The 22,300-nt window shown below is 53.6% G+C and overlaps 2 protein-coding genes across 12 annotated transcripts in view; one reads left to right on the top strand and one right to left on the bottom strand.

Annotated features, from left to right (window-relative positions):
* The window catches only part of ARID5A (AT-rich interaction domain 5A), a 15,968-nt gene extending 4,086 nt beyond the window's left edge, over positions 1-11,882 (top strand). Inside the window, exons 2-7 of one of the 5 annotated variants that reach the window (XM_023211473.1) lie at positions 6,660-6,775; positions 8,578-8,716; positions 9,003-9,055; positions 9,428-9,525; positions 9,800-9,959; positions 10,349-11,882. In XM_023211473.1, the coding sequence (XP_023067241.1) occupies positions 6,660-6,775; positions 8,578-8,716; positions 9,003-9,055; positions 9,428-9,525; positions 9,800-9,959; positions 10,349-11,563 (1,781 nt within the window). In that variant the 3' untranslated portion in view covers positions 11,564-11,882. Of the gene's footprint in view, positions 1-5,030; positions 6,776-8,577; positions 8,717-9,002; positions 9,056-9,427; positions 9,526-9,799; positions 9,960-10,348 lie in introns of those variants that run through there. The other 4 variants (XM_023211472.2, XM_023211476.2, XM_023211475.1 and 1 more) reach the window with 4 other exon arrangements.
* Positions 3,769-22,300, bottom strand: part of KANSL3 (KAT8 regulatory NSL complex subunit 3) — a 43,503-nt gene continuing 24,971 nt past the window's right edge. For 2 of the 7 annotated variants that reach the window (XM_026448505.1, XM_023211465.1), the window contains 2 exons: positions 16,420-16,538; positions 16,176-16,233 (listed from right to left, as the gene is read on the bottom strand). In XM_026448505.1, the coding sequence (XP_026304290.1) occupies positions 16,221-16,233; positions 16,420-16,538 (132 nt within the window). In that variant the 3' untranslated portion in view covers positions 16,176-16,220. Of the gene's footprint in view, positions 4,071-16,175; positions 16,234-16,419; positions 16,539-19,531; positions 19,982-22,300 lie in introns of those variants that run through there. The other 5 variants (XR_004228489.1, XR_003306957.1, XM_026448508.1 and 2 more) reach the window with 5 other exon arrangements.

Genomic DNA, 22,300 nt, shown 5'->3' with positions numbered 1-22,300 from the left:
CCGTCTCAAAAATAAAAAAAAAAAAAAAAAAAAAGAAAGATGCAGTACTGTAAAGGTATTATTTTTCCTCAAAGTAGTTTCTAAATTTAAATGCAATCAAAGCCCCAGTAGTGGGAGTTTTTTGTTTGTTTGTTTGTTTTGGAGACAGAGTCTCTGTCGCCCAGGCTGGAGTGCAGTGGCCTGATCTCAGTTCACTGCAACCTCCACCTCCTGGGTTCAAGTGATTCTCCTGCCTCAGCCTCCCGAGTAGCTGGGATTATTGGTGTGTGCCACCATGCCCAGCTAATTTTTGTATTTTTAGTAGAGACAAGGTTTCACCATGTTGATCAGGATGGTCTCGATTTCTTAACCTCGTGATCTGCCCGCCTCGGCCTCCCAAATGTGTTTTTTTTTATTTTTTTATTATTTTTTGTTTTGTTTTAAGAGAATGTAACAGAATTATCCCAAAGTTCAGATGGAATATTTTAAAAAGACAAGTAATACTGGGCAACTTGCCCTCTGGATAGTAAGTTGTATTATAAAGCTACAAAAAATGAAAACAGTGTGCACAGGTCCTAGCATTCCACTGTGGATGAAACAGAATAGAAAGTCCAGAAATAGTCCCACATGTGTTCCTTATAAGCATTGACATTGTGGGGAAAGTAGCATTTTATGCCATTGGGTGAGGAGGCCACTCACTGGGACCCCCTAACCAATGGGGAGAAAATATGGCTAGGATCCCTATTTCATCCTGTATACAGGAATAGATTCCAGATGTGTTACAAGTGAGTAATGAGACAGTAATCACCATCATCATCATCATTGCTTGCTGGATGAAGAAAGGTGAAGTCTGGATGACATTCTTATGGAGAGCACTTTTCTTTTTTGCATTTGATCCCCCACTGCAGCTACAAATAAAACATGCAAGGCATTATGCCAGGAAGGCATCTGCACACAAGGCTGGGAACAAGGCAGCAGTGCGGTGGCTCGCAGCAGCAGCAGCAGCTCTCGGGCAAGTGGGTTTCTCCTGCCTCTGTGGGCTGAGTGGGGCTGGGAGACTGGGCCTCCAGCTCCATAAGCCTTTTCCCTCCTCCCCAGAGCCAGGAGAGGGCCCACCCCACTGCGCAGGTCCTGCCTGCCTGGCTGCCAGCTCTCTACCTCCCAGCGCAGGACCTGTGTGGCCCAACATCTATGGCGGTGGGTTTCAAGCTTATTTTTTTATAGCAGAACCCTTTTGACAAATGTAACCCTGATCTGTGAATGATCAGGGAAAGGGAGAGATTAGGGCAGCGTGGGACAAGACAGAGGGCACCCTGAAGACCAAGGGGGAGAGGACGTTCCCTTCTCGTTCATCTAATGCTGCGGAAATGGGGGTCCAAAGGCCTGCAACCCAGAGGGCCCTGGCAGGACAGAGCACCCACCCTGAGAAGGGCGACCGAGTTCATTTGGGGACTCGGCTGGACACAGAGATAGAATGTTTCCCTTTGTGGCTTAAGGCGACAGCTCCAATCCCTTTCCCATCTGGGGTTAAACAGCTCAAACTGGTGACCTCCTTTCCAGGTAACACCAGTGCCCGACTCCAGGAGATTTTCCCCCAGTGTGGTCCAGGCAGAGCTCGCAAACTCTGAACCACGCAGAAGGGACTAGGGCCCGTCTTGCCCTGTGGCTCGCAGCCTGGCTGCCCACTGGGATGCCCTGGGGAGCTTTAACCCTGCTGCCCCACCTTGGACCTTAAATCAGACTCTGAGGGTGGGGCCGGAGCACCAGCGGTGATTCTGATGGGCCCTGTCTAACCGCCGTATTTTTCTGAAGCCCAAGGGGCAGCGACTTGCCAGGGTCACATGGCAAGTCAGTGACTGAGAAGCCCCAGTCATACCAAGGAAGAGGTGGAGAGGGTCCGTGGATGCCGAGGCTCTGGGGCTGCAGGAATGAGGGGAGGGGATGTGTGAGCCGAGGGTAGCAGGCAGCGGGAGAAGAGCCGGTGGAGGAGGTGCTCCCAGACCTGGAAGGTTTTGGGAATTCACGGATAGCTAGCAAAGAACTCAAGGATCTTCCTCTCCCATTTCACAGCAGGGAAGACTGAGGCACAGAGTCACAGAGGACTTGGTTGGAAAGGCATCAGTCTGGTGGGTCACTTGTTAGTACCCAGGATTTCTGGAGACTGGTGTGTCAGAAGCTAGCCCAAGAGGGTGGCCCTGGTCTCTTTCTCTTTGACAAGCCTTAGGATTGGTTTCTCTCCAGGCTTACTTGGACTCTTCATGAAGGCTTTGCAAATGTTGGTAACCACAGCAGCCACTGGACCAGAATCAGACCTTGATTTGAATCCTGGTCCGCCAGGGAGTCAATCGACTTACCCATAACCATTCTGGCTTCAGATTCCCCCTCTTTCAAATGGAATTCCTCCAGGACTGAGGGAGAGAATGTGCAGGCACACCTTGCTCTATCATGCTTTGCTTTATTGTACTTCACAGATACTGCATCTTTTACTCATTGAAGGTTTGTGGCAACCCGGCATCGGCAAGTCTATCGATGGCATTTTTAACAGCATGCGCTCACTTTGTGTCTCGGTGTCACAGTTTGCTGATTCTTACAACACTTCAAACTTTTTCGTTATTGTATCTGTTACAGTGATCTGTGATCAGTGATCTTTGATGTTACTATTGTCATTGTTTTGGGGTACCATGAACCCCACCCACAAAGACAGTGAACTAAATCGATAAATGTTGGGTGTGCTCGTCCTCCACCTGCTCCATCAACCAGCATTCCCCATCTCTCTTCCTCTCTTTCTCTTCTGTGGCCTCCCTGTTGCCTAAGGCACAACAATATTGAAAGTGGGCCAATTAATCCTACAGTGGTCTGTAAGTGTTCAAGTGAAAGGAAGAGTTACAGGTCTTTAAATGAAAAACTAGAAATAATTAAGCTTAGTGAGGAGGGCAGGTTGAAAGCCCAGACAGGCTGAAAGCTAGGCCTCTTGCACTGGTTTGCCAAGTTGTGAATGCCAAGGAAAAGCTATTGAAGGAAATCAGAAGTGCTGTTCCAGTGAACACACATGGTAAGAAAGTGAAAAGGCCTTATTGCTGATAATGGAGAAAGTTTGAGAGGTCGGGATAGAAGATCCGACAAGCCGTAATACTCCCTTAAGCCAAAGCCTAATCCAGACCAAGGCTCTGAATCTCCAATTCTGTGAAGGCTGAGAGAGGTGAGGAAGCTGCAGAAGAAGAGTTGGAAGCTAGCAGAGGTTGCTTCGTGAGGTTTAAGGAAAGATGCCATCTCCATCACATAAAAATGCAAGGTGAATCAACCAGGGCTGGTGTAGAAGCTGCCGCAATTTATCCAGAAGATCCAGCTAAGATCATTGATGAAGGTGGCCACACTACCACAGATTTTCCATGTAGATGAAACAGTTTTGTATCAGAAAAAGATGTCATCTAGGACTTTCATAGCTAAGAAGTCAATGCATGGCTTCAAAAGACAGGCTGACTTGTTAGGGCTAATGCAGCTGGTGGCTTTAAGTTGAAGCCAATCCTCATGTATCATTCCAAAAAAACCTAGAACCTTGAAGAATTATGCTAAATCTACTTACCCTGTTCTACAAATGAAATAACAAAGCCTGGATGACAGCACTCAGTAAACCACGTTATAATATTATAACGTGGTTTACTGAGTATTTTAAGCCAACTGTTGAGACCTACTGCTCAGAAAAGAAGATTCCTTTCAAAATATGACTGCTCATTGACAAGGCAACCGGTCACCCAAGAGGGCTGATGAAAATGTACCAGGAGCTGCCTGTTTTCATGCCTGCTAGCACAACATTTATTCTAGAGCCAAGGATCAAGGAGTCATTTCAAGTTTCCAGTCTTCTTATTGAAGGAATCCATTTTGTAAGGCTATAGCTGCCACAGACAGTGATTCCTCTGATGGATCTGGGCAAAATACATTGAAAACCTCCAGAGAGCATTTAAGGAACATTTGTGATTTGTGGGAGGAGGTCACAATATCCAAGCATTCGGAAGAAGTTGATTCCAACCTTCACAGATGACTTTGAGGGCTTCAGGACTTCAGTGGAGAAGTCACTGCAGATGCGGTGGAACCTGCAAGAAAACTAGAGTTAGAAGCAGAGCTTGAGAATGAGACTGAATTGCGGCAATCTCATGATCAAACTTGAGTGGATGAGGAGTTGTTTTGTATGGGTGGGCAAAGAAAGTGACTTTTTTTGGTTTTTGTTTTTTTCTTTCTTTCTTTCTTTCTTTTTTTTTTTTTTTTTGAGACAGAGTCCTGTTCCATCGCCCAGACTGGATGTACAGTGGAGCGATCTCGGCTCACTGCAGCCTCCGCCTCCTAGGTTCAAAGGATCCTCCTGCCTCGGCCTCCCAAGTCGCTGGGACTACTGGGACCTGCCACCACACCCAGCTAACTTTTGTGTTTTTAGTAGAGACAGGGTTTCGCCATGTTGGCCAGGCTGGTCTCAAACTCCTGACGTCAGGTGGTCCGCCCACCTCGGCCTCCCAAAGTGCTGGGATGACAGGCATGAGCCACTGTGCCCATCCTAAAGTGGCTTCTTGAGGTGGAATCTACTCCTGGCGGAGATGCTGTGAACATTGTCAAAATGACAACAAGGGATTTAGAATGTTACAGAAACTTAGTTGATAAAGCAGCAGCAGGGTTTGAGAGGATGGACATCAGTTTTGAAAGAAGTTTTGCTGTGGATAAAATGCTGTCAAAAACAGCATCACATGCATGTCATGGAAAAATCTTTCACGAAAGGAAGAGTTGCCAGGCACAGTGGCTCACGCCTGTAATCCCAGCACTTTGGGAGGTCGAGGCGGACGGATCATGAGGTCAGGAGTTCGAGACCAGCCTGGCCAATATGGTGAAACCCTGTCTTTACTAAAAATACAAAAATTAGCTGGGAGTGGTGGCGGGCGCCTGTAGTTCCAGCTACTTGGGAGGCTGAGGCAGAAGAATCACTTGAACCCAGGAGGCAGAGATTGCAGTGAACCAAGATCACACCTCTGTACTCCAGCCTGGGCAACAAAGCGAGAGTCTTTCTCAAAAAAAAAAAAAAAAAAAAAAAAAAGGGCAGAGTTAATGGATGTGGCAAACTTCATTGTTGTCTTCTTTTAAGAAATTGCCACAGTCACCCCAGCCCAAGAAACCACCACCCTGAGATCACTCAGCAGCCATCAACATGGAGGCAAGACATAAGAACACCTACCAAAGCAGGACCACGTTGGGTCACCTTCTTGGGCGTGTCACCCCCTTAGCTTCTGACACACCAGTCTCCAGAAATCCTGGGTACTAAAGAGTGACCCACCAGACTGATGCCTTTCCAGCCAAGTCCTCTGTGACTTTGTGCCTCAGTCTTCCCTGCTGTGAAATGGGAGAGGAAGATCCTAGAGTTCTTTGCTAGCCAAGGATTCTACCCCATGCCTCTGAGTACCAGTGGCCCCTGGCTTATGCTGGTTTGGGTTTCTTGTTCCTGAGGAGATTCTTTTTCTGTCTGGGATGGAAGGGAAATCTCATAGGTTCCTAACAATAAGGATGTCCTGGGAGGGAGTGAACCAATTCATACTTGATTAACAAAAGGACAAAGGACAGAAAGAAAAGGTTGTCAGAAGAAGTGGGTTCCTGGTCTAGTGTCTGCTGCCAGCCTGCGGTGTGGCCCGAGGCAGTTTCCAATGGTTGTGGTTTTTGCAGTGGCAGAGGTGTTGCGTTTTTGCAGCCATCGGCACATGGTGGTTCTTAGTAAAATACAGCCCACGCTTCTCCTGCCCACGACGCAGGGTTGCTGTGAGCCTTGCTCATTCCAGCTTGGCACCTGCAGTGTGGGGTATGGGCAGCCTCACCAAGCTACCAGGGAGCCCCAGGAGCCACAGGCAGTTCAGCCAGGATGGCTGTGAGTAGCCAAGGGCGACGGAGGAGCTGCCCATGGCCAGGGGCCGGAGGAGGCCACCCAGGGGAAGGCACTTGTCAGCAGAGACCTGAGGGGTCACCAGGACCCCTGCAGGGGAGGAGAGCATGTAGCCTAATTAGGGCAGTTAGAACTCTGCAGATGCTCGGGAAGGTCAGATGTTCCCGAATATTCCCAGGGGAACTACTACCCAGGGACCCCTGTGTTGCTTTGGGACCACAGCCATGGGATCCTTTAGCTCTCCAGTGAGACTGAGGTGCTTCTCAACTCTATGTCTCAGCATGGGGCAGATTTTGGAGACAGGATTTTCCCAAGCGCCACAGCCGAACCCCGGCCTCCTGTGACTTGACCTCAAGGTAGTTTTGCATTGCCTTGGAAGATGTGGGGAGATAGCTGGAGCAGAGGAAAGAAAAGGGGCAGGTGTGGAGCAGATGCAGTGGGCTGTGGGGGAGTGGGGAGGAGGGTGTGTGTGTGTGTGTGTGTGTGTGTAGCCTGTGTGCAGCCAGGGACACACCCCTTCCTCTGGCCAATTCTTTTTTTTTTTATGATAGAGACAGGGTCTCACTAGGTTGGCCAGACAGGTCTCGAACTCCTGACATCAGGTGATCGCCTGCCTGGGCCTCCCAGAGTGCTGGGATCCCAGGAGTGAGCCCCTGCGCCGGCGCCCTCTCACGACTCTGACTGGGGATGGGGAGACTGCTCCTGTTCCTCCTGCTTGCATCTCAGGTGCTCTCTCCCCACCCCTTCCTCCTTCCGTCTCTCCTTGCAGCAGCCCCTGTCAAAGGGAACAGGAAGCAGTCCGCAGAGGGTGACGCCCTAGATCCACCTGCATCACCCAAACCTGTTGGCGAGCAGAACGGGAGCCAGAACCCCATCCCACTGGAGGTGAGTTGAGTCCCTCTGCTGACTCCCTGGGCGCTCTTCCCTGCCACCCTCACCTGTGTTCAGCCTCCAGGTGAACCTGGACACTCCCCAAGCTCTCAGGAAGCAGATATGTTCCTACCCTGGCCCTGTCCAGCAGCCAGGGGACTTACTTGTCTTCTGTGCCAGAGAGTTTCAATCTTGGTTTTTGTAGCAGACCCCTTTTTTCAAGTGAAGATGGCCCACCACCCTGATCCATAACACAGACAAAAGCTCCAGCCCATGATGCAAAACCACATTCATATCCATTCATCCAGATGCATAAGGTGGGCATATAACGTCACTCGGTGAGACCAACAGGGCTGTTGCGATGAGCAGAGTCTGAAGGGGGCGCTGCAGGTCGTCACTCAGTGAGACCAACAGGGCTGTTGCGATGAGCGGAGTCTGAAGGGGGCGCTGCAGGCAGCTTTTTCAGAGCACAGTTGGTCCCGGCTTTCATTCATTTTGGCTGTTTGCTTTGGTGGCACAGTCTGGAAAAGTATCCTGATTCATGCAGAAAAGTGTTTGCAAATGGCAGTCGTCTTTAGCAGCTTGCCGGGAATTCAGAGTAGAGGCCTGGAGGAGCAGATTGACTTGAGCAGCTGTGAGAGAGCCTTCCTTCTGAGGTCTGCACAGACCAGCCCAGGGCCCCGGCATGTTATGATTTCATGGGTGATATGTGAGTTCGTATGTTGTTTCTTCTCAGAGGTCTTTAATACCTTAAAAACACTAAACTATTACAGAAGCTATTTACAACTAACAAAAAAAGTAAAAACACTGAAATAAACTTGAATCAATTTTTTTTTTTTTTTAGGCAGAGTCTCACTGTTACCCAGGCTGGAGGGCAGTGGCACAATCTCGGCTCACTGCAACCTCCACCTCCTGGGTTCAAACGATTCTTCTGCCTCAGCCTCCTGAGTAGCTGGGATTACAGGCATGCACTACCAGGCCTGGCTAATTTTTGTATTTTTAGTAGAGATGGGATTTCCCCATGTTGGCCAGGCTGGTCTTGAACTCCTGACCTTGGGTGATCTACCCACCTCGGCCTCCCAAAGTGCTAGGATTATAGGCGTGAGCCACCATGCCCAGCTGGATCAAATATTTTGGGAACACATGGCTGTCTGTGCTGTCCTAGTCTAGATGGTTTATGTCCTGGAAGCTGTCTGTTCTCTGAGCAGGGTGTAGGCCCTGGGCTCTCTGCCCTGAGCTACTTGCTGGATGAACGAACGGCATCAGCGGAGATTGCCCCTCTGGGACCCACAACCAAAAGTCCTGTGCCCCTGACAGCAGTGTGCAGTTGAAGCCCAGGGCTTCACCTCCCTGTGCTCAGCACGGCAGGCTGGGGACACAGAGGCTCGGGGAACGTCAGCATTGGGGGTGGGGGAGAGGGCGGCGGGGAGTCCCGGGACACTGAGCCTGCCCTCCGGGAGCTCCTAGTCTGGCAGAGGAGCTGACACAAATATCAAGAACAAGACAGAGAAGTGACCCTGGCCTGGAGAAGGCTGGGGACTGCTCTTGTGGCCACCTCTGGAGCCAGCTCCTCTAGGGTGCCCAGCCTCTGGGGAGGTTCTGAACTCTAGCCCCTGCCCTGGGGCACTGAGCGCTGACACCTGCGCCTGCCGAACCCAGGAACAGTCACTCCCTCCCAGAACAGTGGCTAGGTGCAATCTGGGAAACTGGGGTTGGGGGCAGGTACCTTATTCCTCCTGCAGCCAGTGGTTTCTGCACATCCCCTGCAGCCAGCCACCAACTGGGGCCCATCCCAATGCCTCCTGTTCTCTCCCCAGGACTCCCCCGAGGCAGGCGGGGAGCGGGAGGAGGAGCAGGAGCGGGAGGAGGAGCAGGCCTTCCTGGTCAGCCTCTACAAGTTCATGAAGGAGCGACACACGCCCATCGAGAGGGTGCCCCATCTTGGCTTCAAGCAGAGTGCGTCCCTGGGGTGCAGGCAGGGAGGGGGGCCCAGCAGGGAACCCCGCCCAGGCAGGGCATCGGGCAGGCACTCCCACTCTGGGTGACCCAGGTTGCAGATAGAAAGGAGGCCTCCCTCCAGGCTGCCACTGGGCCAGCGGTGCACAGGCCACAGCCTGCCCATCTACTGCAGTGGCCCTGGCTGGGTGTGTGCTGGTCTGTGCCCGCGTGTCAGGGCACTAGGAAGGGGTGGCTGCCCCACCTCCCACAGAGGCTGACGGCCAGCCTGCCCCTCTCTCCTCAGTAAACCTGTGGAAGATCTACAAGGCAGTGGAGAAGCTGGGGGCCTATGAGCTGGTAAGGAAGGCACCCCCAGTGCTTGCCAAACTGCATCTCCCTGGGGTGAGCCAGCAGCGCTGTCCTTGCCTCTGGACAGGGGAAGAGCCAGGATCCCCAGTCCTGCCCCTTCCTCCCTGCCTGCCCCGCTGGTTCTCTGCTGCTCAAAGCAGCTTTTCAGCCTTCCCCATCTGTTCTGGCCGCCCCGTGTTGGAAAAACTGCTTGGGCCAGCAGTCCGTGGCCCTGGGAGGGAGAGTCAGCCGGCCGCGGTGGGAGCTGCAGTCAGCTGCCAAATCGCGGTCCTTCGAGTCCCGGCGAGGGCGGCCAGAGCCGCAAGGACCCCGCCGCCAGGGGGCGCTCGCCGGCCGCGCCCTCACGAGGTGCCCTTGCAGGTGACCGGGCGCCGCCTCTGGAAGAACGTGTACGACGAGCTGGGGGGCAGCCCGGGCAGCACCAGCGCGGCCACGTGCACGCGCCGCCACTACGAGAGGTAGGTGGGGCGGCCTGGGTGCTGGACGCCGCCTGCCCTGCGGGGCCTCGTCCGACCTCGCCGGAAGGGCTGGGTGGACTCTGCCCGGAGCGGCCGGGTTGTGTGCCGTCCTCAGCGCTGCGGGGGCCTAGGCTGGCTGGGCGCAGCCACTGAGGGAGCTGAGAAGAGGGTCTTCCTCGGCGCCGGCAGGGAAAGGGGGGCTCAGAGGAGGCCACAGAGGCCCGTGGAAGGGATGGGCGCCGGCCTCCTGGGGACATGACTGGTTCCTCCCTAGGCTGGTTCTGCCGTATGTGCGGCACCTGAAGGGGGAGGATGACAAGCCGCTGCCCACCTCCAAGCCCAGGAAACAGTACAAGATGGCCAAGGAGAACAGGGGGGATGATGGGGCCACCGAACGGCCGAAGAAGGCCAAGGAGGAGCGGCACATGGACCAGGTAGGCCTGTGGCTGGCTGGGGCCACCCTGTCCCCTGCCTCTTGTAGCCCCCCCACCCCACAACTCCCTGTGGCCACGGAGCTGTCTGCTCCGAACACACAGAACATGCACCCAGGGCGGGACTTGCAAGGTTCCAGGTTCTCCACAGTGCACAAGTTCTGTACTTGTGCAAGTAGACTCTGAACTCCAGCCTGCACCCCCCCACCAGGCCCTGTGTCCCGACCTGAGGCTGTGTCCACTCAGAGGACAGGGCTCCTTTGGAAAATTCTGTACAAAGGACTGCAAGGGCTAGCGCGGGACCTAGGCAGGCCTGAAAGTGCTGCCTCCTGCTCCTCAGGTCAGGATGCATGGCTCAGGCGGCCCTGGGGCATGGCTTTCTCTCATTCCAGATGATGCCAGGAAAGACCAAAGCAGATGTTGCTGACCCAGCACCGCTTCTTAGCCAGGAGCCTCCCAGGAACAGTACAGAACAGCAGGGCCCGGCCTCTGGGTCTTCTGTGTCCTTTGCGGGTGCCAGCGGCTGCCCTGAGGCCTACAAGCGGCTCCTATCCAGCTTCTACTGCAAGGGGACACACGGCATCATGTCACCACTGGCCAAAAAGAAGCTCCTCGCCCAGGTGAGCAAGGTGGAGGCCTTGCAGTGCCAGGAGGAGGGCTGTCGCCATGGGGCAGAGCCCCAGGCGTCCCCAGCTGTTCACCTCCCAGGGAGTCCCCAGAGCCCCAAAGGGCTGACTGAGAACTCCAGGCACCGGCTGACCCCTCAGGAGGGACTGCAGTCCCCGGGTGGCAGCCTCAGGGAGGGGGCTCCAGCGGGCCCCTGCCCGGCAGCCCCCATTTTCACAGGCTGCTTCCACACCCACCCCACCGAGGTGCTGAAGCCTGTCAGCCAGCACCCCAGGGACTTCTTCTCCAGACTTAAAGATGGGGCGCTGTTGGGGCCTCCTGGCAAAGAGGGGCTGTCCGTGAAAGAGCCCCAGCTGGTGTGGGGCGGGGACGTCAACCGCCCTTCCGCATTCCACAAAGGCGGCTCCAGAAAGGGTATTCTCTACCCCAAGCCCAAAGCCTGCTGGGTGTCCCCCATGGCCAAGGTCCCAGCCGAGAGCCCCACGCTCCCACCCACCTTCCCCGGTAGCACAGGCCTGGGCAGCAAGCGCAGCCTCGAGGAAGAGGGTGCTGCCCACAGCGGGAAGAGACTGCGGGCCGTGTCTCCCTTTCTTAAGGAGGCAGATGCCAAGAAATGTGGGGCCAAACCTGCGGGGTCCGGCCTGGTCTCCTGCCTTCTGGGCCCAGCCCTGGGGCCTGTGCCCCCAGAGGCCTACAGGGGCACCATGCTGCACTGCCCGCTGAACTTCACCGGCACCCCGGGCCCCTTGAAGGGCCAGGCTGCACTCCCCTTCAGCCCCCTGGTCATCCCAGCCTTCCCGGCCCACTTCCTGGCCACTGCAGGCCCCTCACCCATGGCCGCTGGCCTGATGCACTTCCCCCCCACGTCCTTCGACAGCGCTCTCCGCCACAGACTTTGCCCGGCCTCATCTGCCTGGCACGCACCACCAGTCACAACCTATGCAGCGCCCCACTTCTTCCACCTCAACACCAAGCTGTAGGCCAGCCCATGGTGTTGCGTACACTGTGGAGTCGACTGGGGCCGACAGCGGGCAGGTGCTGCTGCTAGGGGGCTCCGGACTAGTGCCTGTTACCCAGGACACCCAGGCCATGCCCCTGGCTGGGCAGCCTGGCACAAGTGAAGGAGGCAGTGGGAAAACTGGGTTTATCTCAAGGCAGCAGCCTGAGCCCAGGAGCTGAGGACCCAGTTGTTACAAGGCCCTGGGAGAGGGTGGGCAGCTCCCACTGCCCCAGAGCAGAGCTCGAAGCACCCAGGTTGCCCACGGAAAATCCAATAAAAAGAAACCAATGTGAATCCACATATAGCCCTGAGGTGTGCACGGTATGGGCCTTTGTAACGGCAGGCAAGGCGGGGGTGAGCTTGTTGGGGGGAGGGGGGAGAGCTGCCATTAGGGGGCCAAGGAGGTGGACCTGAACGCCACCACCGCTCAAGAGCAGACCTAAAGCAAACCCCAGCCTCTGCCCATGTTTAGGCAGCCTCTGACATCCATCCTTGCCCTCAGTCTGGCTTCCTAGTTGAGCCTCAGGGAACACATGTTGCCCTCCTCATTGTGGAGATGGGAATTGGAGACCCTGGGGTCAGTGACTTGCCCAGGTTCCCCTGGCAGGAGGGGCAGAGGCGGGCTGCACAGGCTGTGTGACTCCTCTGCTCTGAGCAGGACCCCAGGCTGTTACCAGTGCCCCCCGGGGTTTGGGGGTGTGGCCAGGACGCCTGAGTTGGTCTGCCTTGGTGGTGGATGTAGATTTTCTGGGGCCTGTAGCCGAGCCCTGTCTGCAGCACCATCCCACTTGCCTGACCCACATGGACAGTCCAGAATGACCCCTGGATTGAAATCACAGGAGGTGCCTGGAGGGAAAGGGGAGCAAATGCACTGGTCTCAGCCTGGGTGTCTGCGTCGGTAACAAGTCCCTGCGGTTTCAGATGTGGTTGCCCCGAGGCTCATATAGAGCCCCTGTGGCCTGACGCCCTGCTTGCCGCAGGCCTGATGGGAGCAGGGTCTTGGCTCAGGAGGAGGGAGGGTGGGTTCTTTTCAGAGGCACCGTCCCCTCCCTCCACAAGCAGCCTGCACCCAAGCAGTTCCACATGTAGTCCTGGAAAAGGGGGGCCACTGCTGGCCAAGCAGAGGGTAGATGTCAGGGCATCAGGTGTGAGCAGGTTCAGCGGGCGACACGCACCACTGGAACTTGCCGTGCCCGCTGGGCCTGGGATGCCGGGATGCTCATGCTCTCCGGCCATGGGAGGGGCCCCAGTTTGCAGGTAGGGAGGCTGAGGCCAGGGATGGGCAGGGTCTTGCGTGCCCAAGGCCACCATTCACAATGACAGAACCCAGGCCAGGGAATGTGCAGCATGCTTGGCACCAGGGAGTGGGCAGCCAGGCCAAAAGTGCACCCTATCCAGCCTCTGCCCCTGGCCACCTCCTTCAGGAGCAGCCTGTGGAGGGGAGCTCAGGCACCTTCCAAGCGAGGCCTGTGGCCGGTGGAGGCACAGAGGGTGGTGGTCCCTGCTGTTGAGAGCACTCAGGCTCTGCAGGGGCATCTCCCAAACTTCCACCTCCTTTCTTCTGAGAGATGCCAAGATGCCAGCCTAAGCACCTGCAGTGACCTGCCCTGAGCTCCCACTGCCACATGCAGCCGTTCCCTCCGAGCTGCAGAGGCCCAGTGGATGATAAAGAATGGGAAGGGACCAGGTGCAGTGGCTCACACCTGTAATCCCAGCACTTTGGGAGGCCAAGGTGGGCGGATCACCTGAGGTCAGGAGTTCGTGAACAGCCTGGCCAACACGGTGAAACTCTGTCTCTACAAAAAATACAAAAACTAGCGGGGCATGGTGGCGGGCGCTTGTAATCCCAGCTACTTGGGAGGCTGAGGCAGGAGAATCACTTGAACTCAGGAGGTGGAGGTTGCAGTGAGCTGAGACTGCGCCCCTGCACTCCACCTTAGGCAATGAGCAAAACTCAAAAAAAAAAAAAAAGGGGGGGGGGGGGGGGGGGATGAGTTCCGTCCACCCTCCAGGCCCTGGGTGCTGGGCCACAGACCACTGGGGTCAGATCCCCTGGACAAAAGGGGCCGGGTCCCTTCATCCGCAAAGCAATACCGGCCCCGGCACAAAGACGGGCAGGACTTGAGCACAAGCGGCTCAGCGCTGTGATCACGGCGCCCTCTGGAGGCCCATCTGGAGAATGCACCTCCTGTGTGGCGTCTGTCCCGGGCAGGTGGGCGCCCTGGGCAGGAGGCAGGGGACCCTGTTTTGGCACAGATGCTAGAGCCCGATGTAGTCATGCTTCCAGGACACCCTCTGGGCCCAGTGCCCCACAGCCTGGTACTAACTGTACCCGATTCTCGGAGGGCAGCGTCCCGGCTCACAACCGGCCTAAATGGTGGGTTCCCATCAGTGCCTCTGATTCCTCAGTGAGCAGAGACTGAGGACAGGACCAGGGCTGGAGACCTGAGGTTGGGGGGAGGAGGGGACGAGAATGAGTGATCTCAGACGGGAGCGCCCCCACGCCAGGGCAGTGCCCTGGTGCCTCTGGGAAGCACCAGGTTCCACCTGAGGTTGGTGGCACAGGTTTTGGGTTTCGGCGGGACCAGGCCACCAGCTGTGTGCCGATTCGGAATAGGGGAGAGCCAGGTTCCACGGAGGACGCGCTGGGCCGGGGGAGTCTGGTGCAGCAGAGCGGAACAACGGAGCTGAGGCGAGTGCAGGGAGCCAGGCCAGTGGAGGGCCTGGAGTCGAAGCTGGGTGCAGGGAGCCAAGGATGGGTGGCAGGACTGATGGACCACAGTGGGGCTCCGAGAACCACGGGACTCAAGGAGGCCACCACTCAAAACCAGAGGGTGGGCCAGGTGCCATGGCTCATGCCTGTAATCCGAGAACTTTGGGAGGCCAAGGCAGGCAGATCACCTGAGATCAGGAATTCAACACCAGTGTGGCTAACATGGTGAAACCCCATCTCAACTAAAAATACAAAAATCAGCCGGGCGTGGTGGTGGGCACCTGTAGTTCCTGCTACTAGGGAGGCTGAGGGAGAAGAATCACTTGAACCCAGGAGGCGAAGTTTGCAGTGAGCTGACATTGTGCCATTGCACTCCAGCCTGGCAACAAGAGTGGAAACTCTGTCTCAAAAACAAACAAACAACAGAGGCTGCTGACAGTGCCCTGAGACGTGTTTAAATTTTTTTTTTTTTTTAAGAGATGGGGGTCTTGCAGTGTTACCCAGGCTGGAGTGGTGCTGTATTCACAGGCAAGGCCATCATGCATTGCGGCACCCAAACTCCTGGGCTCAAGCAGTCCTCCCGCCTCAGCCTCCCAGGCAGCTGGGACTGCAGGTGCATGTCACGGCAGCCAGCTAAATGTTTTCAAATAATTGCCAGAATTTAAAAATCAGATTTCACATAAAAAATGTGGATATCAGGCTTCTCTTTAAAAACCAGAATTTCTGGCCAGGCGCTATGTCTCATGCCTGTAATCTCAGCACTTTGGGAGGCTGAGGCAGGCGGATCACCTGAGGTCAGGAGTCAAGACCAGCCTGGCCAACATGGTGAAACCTTGTCTCTACTAAAAATACAAAAATTAGCTGGTCGTGGTGGTGGGCACCTGTAATCCCAGCTACTCGGGAGGCTGAGACAAGAGAATCGCTTAAACCTGGGAGGCGGAGGTTGCAGTGAGCTGAGAGTGTGCCACTGCACTCCAACCTAGGTGGCAGAGTGAGACTCCATCTCAAAAAAAAAAAAAAAATTCTGGCCACATGGGAGCATTTCCTGGAGGTGAGTAGTTGCTGCTGCCTTTTGGACAGGGTGGCCTACCCGTTCACCACAGTTGCCCCAGCCCCTAACTCCACAAACCTGAGGGACCCAGCCCTTTGCCACCTGCCCCAGGCACCCCTGTTGAAGCCAGAGTCCTGTTGCTGCTCAGACAATAGGTGGCAGCTTTTGAGACTCCTTCCCACACTGGAGGTTCTTGGCTCCATGCTTAGAGTTCCCACCACCTGCTGGGCCTTGTCATCTAGCACTCAAGGGTCAGCAGATAGAGAGGGAAGCTCAAAGAGCTGAAGCCCTGAGTCCTGACTCCTCCACGGGCTCAGTGTGTCCGTAAAGGTTCGCAGGCCCCTCACTGGCAAGCAACAGAAACAAACCCCGACCCAGGCAGGAGGGAGCCTGAGTGACTGCGAACTGCAGGAAGAAGAGAACCCCCAGGCCACCGGGGTGGGGACAGCAGCCCTGCACCTGTCTGGCACTGCCATGGGTGAGCTGGAGCCGGCTCCTCCTGGCCCAGAGAGCGCACTGCGGGCATCTCTTCCCAGCTCTCGGTTGATGCCTACCAGGAGCTTGAACTAGGCAAGGCAGGAGTATCTACAACGCCCAGAAATCAGCACATGCTGGCTGAGTGCCGTGGCTCACATCTGTAATCCCAGCACTTTGGGAGGCCGAGGCGGGTGGATCACCTGAGGTCAGGAGTTCGAGACCAGCCTGGCCAACATGGTGAAACCCCATCTGCACTAAAAATACAAGAATTAGCCAGGAGGGTGGCGGGCGCCTGTAGTCCCAGCTACCTGGAAGGCTGAGGCAGGAGAATCGCTTGAACCTGGGAGGCGGAGGTTGCAGTGAGCCGAGATCATGCCATGCACTCCAGCCTGGGCCTCAGAGCGAGACTCTGTCAAAAAAAAACAAAAAGAAAGAAATCAGCACGTGCTACACATCAGGGCTCCCCCCGCCCCCAGCCAGGGCTCAATCACCTAGTAGCACGCACTGCAGACTCAGCTCCAACTGCCTTCTCTCCCTGGGGTCCCACTTCAGGATACACTGTGAGGGGAGAATCTTATCTGAGGCCTCTGCTTACCTGGTAACCTCTGAGGCTGTTGCCTCAGAGGAAGCGTGTCTTCCAGGTAGACCAAGACAGTAGCTGCCATGCTGGGTGACGCCAGGTGCATACCCTTCTCTGGGCCTCCGTTCCCTCATCTGTGATATGGAAATGAGTCACTCCTACCTCAAGAGTGGGGGGCATTTAGTGAAAGTGCTCTGTAAACTAAAGTTCTGACGAATGTGGATCATCACCTCCTTCCCCACCAGCAGTGCTGCTCTACCAGCCTGACCGCCCCGCGCCCTGCCCTTTACCTCACTGCTTTTTAACATTCCTGCCCTCCTGCCTGGCTTCTGACTCACAGTCACACTGAACTTTGGATCCTGTCAGCGTCTGGGTCAAGTATGGCAAGTCAGTTCCCCCCAGGTATCAACTTTGACTGATGGTGGCTGTCCGCAGCTTGGGGTTGACTCAGTGTGACAGTGATGCAATTGATTAGTAATGTCTGCCAAGGCCACAGGCAGCGGTGTGGAGGCTCACCTGCCACTTAGTTGCCATCTCTGTCTACATGGATGATGATCTAACTGTGCCTGATGATGGGCTGTCTGATGTAGGTCCTGACCTCATGGCCACATCTTAGCCACAGCTCCTGTGCAGAGCCGCCTAGTTTCTCTCCCACAGGAGCAAGGGTTGTGGAGGAGCAGGTCTTGGATTGGGCGGTCAAATCCTGGAAGTCTGGGTTGGACAACCCTTGACCTTGAGCTACAGAGTTTGATCCCTGGGTAGTAGTCACGGAGGCTGCCTCATGGGAGAAACCCAGGTAGGCTGTCCAAAAACCAGCAAGGTCTTTCCACAGCAGCTGGAGAGGGATGATCTAGGATCCACACCAATAGGATAGAGTAAAAGTGGCACAATTCTGGTGTCATTTGTAGAGTAACTGCAGTGCTTCTGAGCCGGGGCCTGTGGCCTTGGGTATGGGGATAATCAGTAGACGATAAATTTTTAAAATCATTTCAAGGCTGGGCGTGGTGGCTCACGCCTGTAATCCCAGCACTTTGGGAGGCCGATGCAGGCAGGTTGCCTGAGGTTAGGAGTTTGAGACCAGCCTGGCCAACATGGCGAAACCCCGTCTCTACTAAAAATACAAAAATTAGCTGGGTGTGGTGGCAGGTGCCTATAATCCCAGTTATTCAGGAGGCTGAGGCAGGAGAATCGTTTGAACTCGGGAGGCGGAGGTTGCAGTGAGCCAAGATCACACCACTGCACTCCAGCCTTGGTGAAAGGGCGCGACTCCATCTCAAAAAAAAAAAAAAATCATTTCAAAGTCCAGGTGTCATCAGCTCACCCCTCTGCATAAACCTGGTCCATGACCTTCCATTGCCCTCAAGTTAAAACCCAAATGCCTCAGTCCGGAAGGCTCTTCATGGGCTCTGCTTCCTTCCCCAGGCTCCTGGCTCACATCCACCCCACCCTCCACCACCCATAGCACCCAAACCCCTGCAGTTTCTGTCTGGGCTGATCCCTGAGGCCCCACTCCAGCTCTCTGGCCTGACTGGCTGTCCCTCAGCTCTAGAAGAACATTTTCACCCAAAAAAACATGTCACTGCTCCCACTTTTCCTTCCAGTCTCTCAGAAGTTTCTTCCTCCAGGAAGCCTTCCTAGCTTAGGTACCCATCCCGTGTGCCCCCACAGCACCCAGTGCTTGTCTACCCGCCACTGTGGACCCATGACTTCCAGCATCCCTGCTTCCCCAGACTGTCAGCTCCCCGAGGGCAATTCGCAATCCCCGTTGACCACCAACCCCAAGTTATACCTAGGCCCATACAACAGGGGTCCCTTCCTTGTTTTTCTTTTTACCGAAATTATTTTGGTACATGTGCCCACTATCAACATTCAGAAACATCCCTGGTATTCCTCCACATCCCAGTGGTTCCCAGAGGGCTCCTGCATGCTCGGGAGGCAGCCCCAGGTTCTTTGCCACTGCATTTGCTCAGATTGCTGTTGTCCTGGGGTGGAGCAGCTCTTTCCACCAATAACCTCTGCCACATTCCCATCTGGCTTTGGAGAAGGGAGAGAACCCGGCCTTGATTCTTCCTTCAGAAATACAGCCATACCCCATCCCTTCCCCTCCCCACCCATGAGACCAAGCAGGGACATTTAAGAAGGTTTTAACAACATTTCTAGGAAGCAGTAGAAGGGACTCAAAACAAGGACACAACCCACAACTGCTTCCTGAAGCTGCCTCAACCCTACCCATGCAGCACATGCCACACCCAGTTCCTGACGTGGATCTGCATCAGGGTCTAGACCTCCAGACACCACCTGCAGCTCCAGGAGGCTCCACACCTTGGAACTCTGGAACTCACTACTCAGAGGAGGAAGGCTCATTTTCCTCCACCCTCATTGAGGGCTTTTCTCTAAATCCTCATTTCTAGGATTAACTTCCTAGCTGTTGGTCGACAGTGTCCAACCAATGGTGAAAACGCTTGAATATCTCCTCTGCTGAGAAGCAGCCATCCAATCAAAATGGTGGGTTTGGGTTACTTCTGCCACTCTCCCACACTGCCCCCCGCAATATGCTGAAGTCCTAACCCTCAGCACGTGAGAATGTGGCCTTATTTGGGAATAGGGTTGTTGCGGGGGTAATTCGTTAAGATGAGGTCACAGTGGAGTAGGGTGGACCCTCATCCACCATGACCGGCATCCTTGTAAGGAGACAGTCGTGGGAAGACGTGGGCACAGGGAGAGTGCCACGGGAAGACAGGACTGGGCACAGGGGGAGTGCCACGGGAAGACAGGACATGGACACAGGCAGAATGCTACGTGAAGACAGGACTGGAGTGATGTGACTGCAAGGAGTGCCCGAGATTGCCAGCAAACCAGTCGCAGCCAGGAAGAGGCAAGGAAGGATTCCCCTCCAGGAGCATGGCTCTGTCAACACCATGGCCTCCAGAACTGGGAAGGAAGAAGTATCTGTTGTTTTACTGATTTATTTTTGAGACAGGGTCTTGCTCTGTTGCCCAGGCCGGAGTGCAATGGTGTGATCTTGGCTCACTGCGGCCTCAACCTCACAGACTCAGGTGATCCTACCTCCTCAACCTCCTGAGTAGCTGGGACCACAGGCACATGCCACTACACCTAATTCTGCGTAGTTCTTGTAGAGATGGGCTCTCACTGTGTTGCCCAGGCTGGCCTCAAACTCCTGAGCTCAAGCAATCCACCCACCCTGGCCTCCCCAAGTGCTGGGATTCCAGGCACAAGCTATGCACCTGCCTCTGTCGTTTTAAACCACCTGGTTTGAGGTACTTTGTCATGACAGCCCTGGGAAACAAGTGCAGTGATATTCAAGGGATGACATACCTGTCTGCAGGATGAACATGAATCACCATCAATACCACTTTCCAGGAGGCAGCAAGGATGCACACAGGCAGGACAGTAATACTGGTAGCTTAATATTTGTTTGGTGCTAACCTTGCTCCAGGCTTGGTGCTACGCAGGTCCCAGGAGTTATTTCTTCTCACAACCCCCTTAGGAGAAAGTTCTGTTCTCATCCCTGGGTTCCACAGGATGAGGCTAAGGGAGATTGAGTTGCCCAAGGTCACTGGCAAGAAAAGAGACAAGCCGGGCGCGGTGGTTCACGCCTGTAATCCCAGCATTTTGGGAGGCCGAGACGGGCGGATCACGAGGTCAGAAGATTGAGACCATCCTGGCTAACACGGTGAAACCCCATCTCTACTAAAAATACAAAAAACTAGCCGGGCGAGGTGGTGGGCGCCTGTAGTCCCAGCTACTCGGGAGGCTGAGGCAGGAGAATGGCGTAAACCCGGGAGGCGGAGCTTGCAGTGAGCTGAGATCCGGCCACTGCACTCCAGCCTGGGCGACAGAGTAAGACTCCGTCTCAAAAAAAAAAAAAAAGAATGATATAATTGACTTTGAGGACTTCGGGGTAAAGGTGAAGGTGGGGGTGATTAAAATACTACACATTGGGTGCAGTGTACACTGCTCAGGTGCCAGGTGCACCAAAATCTCCGAAATCACCACTAAAGAACTTACCCACGTAACCAAAAACCACCTCTTCCCCAACAACTAACGGAATAAAACTTAAAAATAAGAAAGATTTTCTGTCTTTGATTATAATGTGTCTAGATGTGGGTTTTCCTTATTGCTCCCAGTTGAGACTCCATGTGAATGCTTTCAAACCGAGGCCTTTCCATTTTCTCTTAATTCTTAGAAATGTTATCCTCCATTATGTAAAAAAATTACTTCCTTGTTTTTTATCTCATTTTCCTTTCATGGCTTTTAAAAATTGAAAAAAGTTTTGAGACAGGGTCTCACTATGTTGCCCAGGCTGGAGTGCAGTCGCTACCCACAGGCCTGATCATCGCACACTGCAGGCTCGAACGCCTTCCCGAGCAGCCAGCTTTCCCTTCATGACCCTTAATTGTGTTCTACTGTTTCTACTTCTGTCCTCTATACTTCCTGGCTTTTTTGATGCCTTCTGAGAGAATTCCTAATTCTAATCTTCCAGTTAATTATTTAGCCATATCCCTTCTACTTTTTATCCCATAATTACCTTGTTTTAGCTATTATATTTTCTATAACATTTCTGGGTTTTTAAATAACAGTTTCCTGTTGTTTCATATCAATATCTGACCAACCATAACTCCTTACATATATTAGTCACATATTAACTTATCTCTTCCAATAATTCTGCTTCAGAAAGTATATGTTGTCCACTGTTGCCTTTTGTGAGGTGGCTATCTCCTCAAATGTTTAGTTATTTGTGGGCTGGTGTTGAAGAAGGCCAAGTGGGAAACTAAAACTTCAATCCCAATGAGTAGTAATAAGGCTCCCAACCCCCAATCCTGTTGTGCCATTAGAGACCATGTGGTTAGCCTGGAAATCTACCCCCACCTGGCAAAAAGACACACTCCTGTCCCAGCAATTCTCGTGCCTCAGCCTCCCGAGTAGCTGGGATTACAGGCGCCCACCACCACACTCAGCTAATTTGTGTATTTTTTTTAGTGGAGACAGGGTTTCACCATGTTGGCCAAGCTGGTCTTGAACTCCTGACCTCAAGTGATCTGCCCGCCTCGGCCTTGCAAAGTGCTGGGATTACAGGCGTGAGCCACTGCACCCGGCCCTTTTCTTGTTTTCTAAATTATATTTGAAGCGAAACTTACAATACTGTCTAACGTGGTTGTCAAAGTACATAGATAGTTATACTGGAGGTGGAAGAGGGTAATGTCGATACCAGGAGACTGTGATAAGTTATATAAAGTAACATTTTAGAGCAACCACTAAAAAACTATATAAGGAGATACAGCTCAAACCACTATGAACAAACCAAAATTGTATTCTAAAAAAAGTGTTCAAGTAACCCACTTACAGGCAGGAAAATGAAAACAAAAAATGGAACAGAAAACAAAAACTAAAATGGCCGACTTAAGGCCTAACATTACCTATAATTACATGTAAGAAAACAGTCTAAAAACTCTAATTAAAAGAATGAGAATGGTATAGAAGAAAAATCATATGCTACATGCAGTCTACAAGAAATTCACTTGAAATATAATGACATACGTAGGATGAAAACAAAATAAAAAATATATCATGCAAACATTAATCAAAAGCAAGTAGAATGGGTATAGTGTCAAATAAAGTAGACTTCACGGCAAAGAAAACTAACAGGGACAGAGGGACATGACATAATGACAAAAGGGTCAATCCACCAAAAAGACACAGAAATCCTGAAAGTGTATGCACCAAAAAACAGAACGGAAAACTATGTGTAATAAAAACTGACAGAACTGAAAGGAGATATAGACAATTCCACAATTACAGTTGGAAATTTCAACACCACTCTTCCAACGGTTGACAGAATAACTTGACAGAAAATCAGCAAGGATATCCAAGAACT

This window comes from Piliocolobus tephrosceles, chromosome 15 (assembly GCF_002776525.5).
Source record: "Piliocolobus tephrosceles isolate RC106 chromosome 15, ASM277652v3, whole genome shotgun sequence".
Taxonomy (NCBI): Eukaryota; Metazoa; Chordata; class Mammalia; order Primates; family Cercopithecidae; genus Piliocolobus; species Piliocolobus tephrosceles.
Note: the sequence above shows the minus strand (reverse complement) of the source record. Positions and strands in the feature narration are given on the sequence as shown.